Below are 9,595 nucleotides of genomic sequence, written 5' to 3' on the forward strand. Positions count from 1 at the left end.
GGAGATAAAGTTATGAAATTACTCCTGCTTCAGGGAGATAAAGGAATGACTCCTGCTTAGGGAGATAAAGTAATGAAATGACTCCTGCTTAGGGAGCTAAAGTAAAGGAATGACTCCTGCTTAGGGAGATAGTTATGAAATGACTCCTGCTTTAGGGAGATAAAGTAATGAAATGACTCCTGCTTTAGGGAGATAAAGTAATGAAATTAATCCTGCATAGGGAGATAAAGGAATGACTCCTGCTTAGGGAGATAAAGTAAAGGAATGACTCCTGCTTAGGGAGATAAAGTAAAGGAATGACTCCTGCTTAGGGAGATAAAGTAAAGGAATGACTCCTGCTTAGGGAGATAAAGTTGTGAAATGACTCCTGCTTTAGGGAGATAAAGTAATGAAATGACTCCTGCTTTAGGGAGATAAAGGAATGACTCCTGCTTAGGGAGATAAAGTAAAATAATGACTCCTGCTTAGGGAGATAAAGTAAAGGAATGCCCTGACGTGGGTGTGAATGCAAAACTACACAGTACCAGCCATCAATGTCTTCAATTAAGAAAACCTAGAAATACATTTACCCTTTGCAGTTGACCAATCAATGACTAGTGTTGGAAGAAAATATGCATTTAGGTTAAATAGATATTTATTTCCATGTATTTCCTCATTACAAACATTCACTTCCAAAACTAAAAAAAATTATAAAATGGTTAAAAAACCCATGAAATCAATCATTGACTCAATTAAAGTGCAAGCCAGTAGACGTCCCAAATGACACCCTATATAGTAGTGCACTACATTTGACAAGGGACCATAGGGCTCTGGCCCAAAGTAGTGCACTATATAGGGAGCCATTTGGAACACACAGAGTTGTGGTTGTGAATACAATAACCAGTCAGACAGGTCAGAAAGGGAATCATAAAGCCACAGTAGAGAATCTGGAAAGTGACATGTCACATGGATCGCATGCTCCCTCTCCATTGGTCTAAAACATCAGGGTTGTACAGGAGCATGTTCTGCTCCCTCTCCATTGGTCTAAAACACCAGGGGTTGTACAGGAGCATGTTCTGCTCCCTCTCCATTGGTCTAAAACACCAGGGGTTATACAGGAGCATGTTCTGCTCCCTCTCCATTGGTCTAAAACACCAGGGGTTGTACAGAAGCATGTTCTGCTCCCTCTCCATTGGTCTAAAACACCAGGGGTTGTACAGTAGCATGTTCTGCTCCCTCTCCATTGGTCTAAAACACCAGGGGTTGTACAGGAGCATGTTCTGCTCCCTCTCCATTGGTCTAAAACACCAGGGGTTATACAGGAGCATGTTCTGCTCCCTCTCCATTGGTCTAAAACACCAGGGGTTGTACAGGAGCATGTTCTGCTCCCTCTCCATTGGTCTAAAACACCAGGGGTTGTACAGGAGCATGTTCTGCTCCCTCTCCATTGGTCTAAAACATCAGGGGTTGTACAGTAGCATGTTCTGCTCCCTCTCCATTGGTCTAAAACACCAGGGTTATACAGGAGCATGTTCTGCTCCCTCTCCATTGGTCTAAAACACCAGGGGTTGTACAGGAGCATGTTCTGCTCTCTCTCCATTGGTCTAAAACACCAGGGGTTGTACAGTAGCATGTTCTGCTCCCTCTCCATTGGTCTAAAACACCAGGGGTTGTACAGGAGCATGTTCTGCTCCCTCTCCATTGGTCTAAAACACCAGGGGTTGTACAGGAGCATGTTCTGCTCCCTCTCCATTGGTCTAAAACACCAGGGTTATACAGGAGCATGTTCTGCTCCCTCTCCATTGGTCTAAAACACCAGGGGTTGTACAGGAGCATGTTCTGCTCCCTCTCCATTGGTCTAAAACACCAGGGTTATACAGGAGCATGTTCTGCTCCCTCTCCATTGGTCTAAAACACCAGGGTTGTACAAGAGCACGTTGTGAAACAGCCAGATATGATAGGCTATAGGAAAGGCTTTGCTCCTCTTCAGATTGGTAGAAAACAACAGTGACCAGTCCATGAGACGACATTAAGCTACACTGAACAAAAATATAAAAAACGCAACATGTAAAGTGTTGTTCCCATGTTTCATGAGCTGAAATAAAAAAGGTCCCAGAAATGTAACATACACACAACATTTTTGGCACAAATTTGTTTACATCCCTGTTAGTGAGCATTTCTCCTTTGCCAAGATAATCCATTCACCTGACAGCTGTGGCATATCAAGAAGCTGATTAAACAGCATGATAATTACACAGGTGCACCTTGTGCTGGGGACAATAAAAGGCCACTAACAATGGGCAGTTTTGTCACCCAACACAACGTCACATATGTCTCAAGTTGAGGGAGCACGCACTTGGCATGCTGACTGCAGGAATGTCCACCAGAGCTGTTGTCTGAGAATTTAATTTTGATTTCTCTAACATAACCAACATCTAACGTCGTTTTTAGAGAATTTGGCAGTACGTCCAACCAGCCTCAAAAACCGCAGACCACGTGTATGGCGTCATGTGGGCGGTTTACGGACGTCAACGTTGTGAACAGAGTGCCCCGTGGTGGCGGTGGGGTTACGGTATGGGGCAGGCATAAGCTACGGACAACAAACACAATTGCATTTTAAAATCGAGGGCAATTTGAATGCAATGCGATACTGTGAAGAGATGGTGAGGCTCATTGTGAGGCCCAATTTTTTTTTTTTAAAGGTATCTGTGACCAACAGATGCATATTTGTTTACATCCGTTAGTGAACATTAGGCCCTAAATGCATATACTAGAGCCTAATACATTTATTTAAATTAAAACTCAGTAAATTCCTTGAAATTGTTGCATGTTGAGTTTATATTTTTGTTCAGTATAGATGGGAATGTTTGTGGGTTTCAAGGTGTCCCGTCTTATCTCAAGGTATAAACTGTTGGTCAATTAATGCACTTTATTGGTTGAATTATTACTTCATCTCAAACCAATAGAAATGCTTTGGTATGCGTAAAAAGGCGCACGGCATTGCGCCAAAAACAAAATAGGATTTCCAACAGTGTTCTAGTCACGTAGGTTTCCTGTATCCTAAAGCTGAACGCTGCCCAAGTCCTCCACTGGACAGTGCCGTCAGTTTCTCTTGTGGTCTTTCAGTTTACACTCTGATGAAAGCCGTCCTTCATTTCGGCATCAGTTGAGTTGAGATGGTTCGCTAACTCTTGCGTCACCGCATCTCTGCCTATCTGATCGTTTCTCCTCTTCTCCGTGATCAAGTCGTCAAAACTCTGAAATTCAAGGACATGACTTTTCTTTTCAGAAAAAAGCATTTTCAACCTGTAGGGCTGCTTTCCGATACGGAGCTCTCCTCCTATCTTGAATTCCCTCTTCCCGAACCTGCACCACGCAGCAAAACACTCAGAGTTTCTCCAGTACAGCTCTCTGTCTCGCGTTCCTACTTGCTGCATCGCGTTCTGCACCACCACCTCGGGAGGCAGAGCGCGGAATTTATACAGCTCGTTTACTATCCTGCCTCTCTTTCCCTGACTGGCATCTGTCAGGAAATTATTCTTAATTTCAGCCCGGTGCAGGTGAACGACCTGAAAGTCTCCTACGTACACAACCCAATGAGGGTACTGGCCCGTAGCCACGAACTCCACCAAATCCCCCGGTATACACTTGTTCAAAAGATTCTCTGTCGAATACGTGCACATATCAGATAGTTTGAGATTTTTCTCGTACACAGATTCGTCACGGTAGTACACAACACACTCCAACTCGTTGCAGTTATCGTATTGTTTCTCTTCCTCGTTCTGGTTCCGGTCCGGTCCGTCAATACGTTCCTCTTGTTCGTCGTCGTCTGCTGAGAAGATATAGGACACTCCGATCCGGGGCCCCAGCTCATCCTCCGTGTCAAACCCGTTCGGATCTGCGGTCGGAACATTGTCATAACTCAGATGTGTCAGTTTCTCAACCTGGTTACCCATGCTACTTCCAGGTGGGTGGTGACAACAACAAAATAAAAAAATGACACGTTTCCACCTGTTCCAGCGCGGAGGTGGCGAGGTCGGGTGCTTTAAGGTAGGAAACGTAACACGACCGGTAATTCGAACTGGGTAGGACTAATTTCAAAGTGTGGGACGGTTCCAATCCATCATGAAATGCTTCCGGTCAAAAAAGACGATACCTGGATGATGTCCAAAGGAGATATCAACCTGGTGGAAAAGAGAGAAACACGTTTGAGTTTTTAAAATGTCCAAGGCGGTGATATTTTGACATTGTCCCGTCAAACTCTTTGGGAGTAGTAGACCAACATTACAAAACAGGTGTATGCACCTGTTTAAACCGGTTAGCGTGCATTTTAAGTCAAGGAAAGAAACGGCGTTTTGTTTACTCACCCCACAGGTCTTGTAGATATTGAAAGTACATCACCGACGAGCCATGTGTTATTATCGTCCACAGGAAACGACATATAACTGACTACAGCTTGTTTTCCGTCTCCCTTCTCAGAAGACTATCGGAGTCTCCAGCTATATGCGGTCGACTCCGCGACGGTTTCTGTGTGACCTGAAACTACTGGCGTGTTGCAGGGAGCCTCACAACGGCTTTATGTACAAGGGCTTGTCTCTTAAAGAGACAGCGCACATTTATTACGTCCAACAAGTGATACCAACTTGACCCACGTCCCTATACTCGTGCATTACTTCCTATTTGTTTCCCTTCTCCTTTATCGTTGGGGCACAAACCGACGTGGGGTTTTGGTTTATGCCATATGTTCACCAGATGCACAATGCGGTTTGCCGTATCTGGGGGCGGGGGGGTTGCCGGATGTCTAGCCTGCATTTTTTGCTGTTGTACTTGATGCACGCCTGCCTTGCAAGGCTGCAAAACGCTTTGAAGCATGGAGAAGATCATCTAGAGACCAAAGATAATAATTAGAACAGATGAAAGGTGTTCTCCTATGGACCTACTGATTTCATAGGCTGACGGAGCTACTGTAACAGTATAACTTTACGTCCGTCCCCTCGCCCCGACCCGGGTACGAACCAGGGACCCTCTGCACACATCAACAACAGTCACCCATTTCACATCGGTTACACTACTAACAGAATGGGGCACAACATCCCCATTTACAACAATGTATCTCGTTTGTTACTATTCCCCTGTCACTCATCTGTAGCCACATCAAAACATTAAACTGCTTGTTCCCATAGAGAGAGTACTGATATAAATCACTAGCTTGCCCTGCATGATGGGATACTCAATTATACACACACACAGTTCTGTACATATTCATTTATCCACGCCATTCTGTTGGCTGGATTCGTGAAAACCTTACCAACAGGACGCACTACCCAAGTGTTGTAATGATGAATTGTCCCAGTGCCAGACTAGTGATAGACTAGTGTCCTGTCCAGGGGGTGTCCTGGTACATCAAGCTGCCTCACACTACAGAAACAGGAGATAGACTAGTGTCCTGTCCAGGGGGTGTCCTGGTACATCAAGCTGCCTCACTACAGAAACAGGAGATAGACTAGTGTCCTGTCCAGGGGGTGTCCTGGTACATCAAGCTGTCTCACACTACAGAAACAGGAGATAGACTAGTGTCCTGTCCAGGGGGTGTCCTGGTACATCAAGCTGCCTCACTACAGAAACAGGAGATAGACTAGTGTCCTGTCCAGGGGGTGTCCTGGTACATCAAGCTGTCTCACACTACAGAAACAGGAGATAGACTAGTGTCCTGTCCAGGGGGTGTCCTGGTAGATCAAGCTGCCTCACATTACAGAAACAGGAGATAGACTAGTGTCCTGTCCAGGGGGTGTCCTGGTACATCAAGCTGTCTCACACTACAGAAACAGGAGATAGACTAGTGTCCTGTCCAGGGGGTGTCCTGGTACATCAAGCTGCCTCACTACAGAAACGGGAGATAGACTAGTGTCCTGTCCAGGGGGTGTCCTGGTACATCGAGCTGCCTCACTACAGAAACAGGAGATAGACTAGTGTCCTGTCCAGGGGGTGTCCTGGTACATCGAGCTGCCTCACTACAGAAACAGGAGATAGACTAGTGTCCTGTCCAGGGGGTGTCCTGGTACATCAAGCTGCCTCGTGCTACAGAAACAGGAGATCGACTAGTGTCCTGTCCAGGGGGTGTACTGGTACATCAAGCTGCCTCACACTACAGAAACAGGGGATAGACTAGTGTCCTGTCCAGGGGGTGTCCTGGTACATCGAGCTGCCTCACTACAGAAACAGGAGATAGACTAGTGTCCTGTCCAGGGGGTGTCCTGGTACATCAAGCTGTCTCACTACAGTAACAGGAGATAGACTAGTGTCCTGTCCAGGGGGTGTACTGGTACATCAAGCTGCCTCACACTACAGAAACAGGGGATAGACTAGTGTCCTGTCCTTGGGGTGTCCTGGTACATCAAGCTGCCTCACATTACAGAAACAGGAGATAGACTAGTGTCCTGTCCAGGGGGTGTCCTGGTACATCAAGCTGCCTCACACTACAGTAACAGGAGATAGACTAGTGTCCTGTCCAGGGGGTGTCCTGGTACATCAAGCTGCCTCTCTACAGTAACAGGAAATAGACTAGTGTCCTGTCCAGGGGGTGTCCTGGTACATCAAGCTGCCTCGTGCTACAAGGCTACTTACATACTACAAACTGGATTGTGTTTCTGACTCAGTGCTTTATTTTTAGCTGTTGTTGTGCAGAGTGGCTCCTATCTGTCTGTCTGCTGAGTGGTGACTTGGGGGGGGGGGGATATCCAATACATCACTCCTTTTTATTTTGAAACCTGACATTTAATTTCAGTTTGTCTGTCCCTAGAAGGAATGTCTCCCTACCTGTCTGCCTGGCAGGACTCAGAGAAGAAAGTTACACGTCTTCAAAGACCAACTGTTCAGGTGTTAGGGTTAGGACACATGGGTTAGGACACATGGGTTAGGGTTAGGACATATGGGTTAGGGTTAGGACACATGGGTTAGGACACATGGGTTAGGGTTAGGACATATGGGTTAGGGTTAGGACACATGGGTTAGGGCACATGGGTTAGGGTTAGGACATATGGGTTAGGGTTAGGACACATGGGTTAGGGCACATGGGTTAGGGTTAGGACATATGGGTTAGGGTTAGGACACATGGGTTAGGGTTAGGACATATGGGTTAGGACACATGGGTTAGGACACATGGGTTAGGATGGGACACATGGGTTAGGACACATGGGTTAGGGTTAGGACATATGGGTTAGGGTTAGGACACATGGGTTAGGACACATGGGTTAGGACGGGACACATGGGTTAGGACACATGGGTTAGGACAGGACACATGGGTTAGGACACATGGGTTAGGACGGGACACATGGGTTAGGACGGGACACATGGGTTAGGACACATGGGTTAGGACAGGACACATGGGTTAGGACACATGGGTTAGGACACATGGGTTAGGACACATGGGTTAGGACATGACACATGGGTTAGGACACATGGGTTAGGACAGGACACATGGGTTAGGACACATGGGTTAGGACATGACACATGGGTTAGGACACAGGCTAGGACACATGGGTTAGGACATGACACATGGGTTAGGACACATGGGTTAGGACATGACACATGGGTTAGGACGGGACACATGGGTTAGGACACATAGGCTAGGACACATGGGTTAGGACGGGACACATTACAACACTGTATATTGACATAATATGACATTTGTAATGTCTTTATTATTTTGGAACTTCTGTGAGTGAAATGTTTACTGTTTAATTTGTATTGTTTATTTCACTTTTGTTTATATACTTCAGTTGCTTTGGCAACGTAAACATATGTTTCCCATGCAATACATTTTTATTGACTGGAGAGAGCTTTGAGAGATCAGATAAATCAGAGATCAGAGGGAGAGAGAGAGAGAGCAGAGGAGGGAGAGAGAGAGAGAGCAGAAAGGACAGAGGGACAGCGAGCAGAGAGGGAAGAGGGACAGCGAGCAGAGAGGGCAGAGGGAGAGAGAGCAGAGAGGGAAGAGGGAGAGAGAGCAGAGAGGGCAGAGGGAGAGAGAGCAGAGAGGGCAGAGGGAGAGAGAGCAGAGAGGGCAGAGGGAGAGAGAGCAGAGAGGGCAGAGGGAGAGAGAGCAGAGAGGGCAGAGGGAGAGAGAGCAGAGAGGGAAGAGGGAGAGAGAGCAGAGAGGGCAGAGGGAGAGAGAGCAGAGAGGGAAGAGGGAGAGAGAGCAGAGAGGGCAGAGGGAGAGAGAGCAGAGAGGGCAGAGGGAGAGAGAGCAGAGAGGGCAGAGGGAGAGAGAGCAGAGAGGGCAGAGGGAGAGAGAGCAGAGAGGGAAGAGGGAGAGAGAGCAGAGAGGGCAGAGGGAGAGAGAGCAGAGAGGGCAGAGGGAGAGAGAGCAGAGAGATCAGAGGGAGAGAGAGCAGAGAGGGCAGAGGGAGAGAGAGCTTTCACTTTCTGAATCCCCAACCTGCCCCTCGCTGAAGAACAGTCCGTAACAGAACAGGGCCTCCTCTTGGTGGATTCTAAAAGAGCCCAGGCAGCCCAGCTGTAGACTTTATTGTTATTCCACCTGCAGACAGTAGGAGCAGCCATGTTCCCAACCCCAACCCCAACCCCAACCCTAACCCCAACCCCTAACCCCTAACCCCTAACCCCTAACCCCAACCCCTAACCCCTAACCCCAACACTAACCCCTAACCCCAACCCTAACCCTAACCCCAACCCCTAACCCCTAACCCCAACACTAACCCCTAACCCCTAACCCCAACACTAACCCCAACCCCTAACCCCAACCCCTAACCCCAACCCTAACCCCTAACCCCTAACCCCGACCCCAACCCTAACCCCAACCCCTAACCCCTAACCCCAACCCTAACCCTAACCCTAACCCCAACCCCTAACCCCTAACCCCAACCCCTAACCCCAACCCCAACCCTAACCCCAACCCTAACCCCAACCCAACCCCTAACCCCAACCCTAACCCCTAACCCCTAACCCCAACACTAACCCCTAACCCCTAACCCCAACCCCTAACCCCTAACCCCAACACTAACCCCTAACCCCAACCCCAACCCCAACCCAACCCCAACCCCTAACCCCAACACCAACCCTAACCCCTAACCCCTAACCCCAACCCTAACCCTAACCCTAACCCCAACCCTAACCCCAACCCAACCCTAACCCCTAACCCCAACCCTAACCCCAACACTAACCCCAACCCAACCCTAACCCCTAACCCCAACCCTAACCCCAACCCAACCCCTAACCCCTAACCCCTAACCCCTAACCCCAACCCCAACCCTAACCCTAACCCCAACCCCTAACACTAACCCCAACCCTAACCCCAACCCTAACCCCAACCCTAACCCCAACCCCAACCCTAACCCTAACCCTAACCCTAACCCTAACCCTAACCCTAACCCTAACCCTAACCCTAACCCTAACCCTAACCCTAACCCCAACCCTAACACTAACCCCAACCCTAACCCTAACCCTAACCCTAACCCTAACCCTAACCCTAACCCTAACCCTAACCCCAACCCTAACACTAACCCCAACCCTAACCCTAACCCTAACCCCTAACCCCAACCCCAACCCAACCCTAACCCCTAACCCCAACCCCAACCCTAACCCCAACCCAACCCTA

General features: G+C 48.1%; 1 protein-coding gene across 1 annotated transcript; it reads right to left on the reverse strand.

Moving 5' to 3' along the window:
• Positions 1-616: 616 nt before the first annotated feature.
• On the reverse strand, positions 617-4,531 carry LOC139572819 (protein LRATD2-like). Its single transcript, XM_071395607.1, has 2 exons — positions 4,347-4,531; positions 617-4,163 (listed from the first exon to the last, which is right to left on the reverse strand). Exon 2 carries the CDS (start codon positions 3,933-3,935, stop codon positions 3,102-3,104), a length of 834 nt encoding a protein of 277 aa, XP_071251708.1. The 5' UTR covers positions 3,936-4,163; positions 4,347-4,531; the 3' UTR covers positions 617-3,101.
• Between the last annotated feature and the right edge of the window lie 5,064 nt (positions 4,532-9,595).

The sequence above is a fragment of the Salvelinus alpinus genome, chromosome 4 (assembly GCF_045679555.1).
Source record: "Salvelinus alpinus chromosome 4, SLU_Salpinus.1, whole genome shotgun sequence".
Classification (NCBI taxonomy): domain Eukaryota; kingdom Metazoa; phylum Chordata; class Actinopteri; order Salmoniformes; family Salmonidae; genus Salvelinus; species Salvelinus alpinus.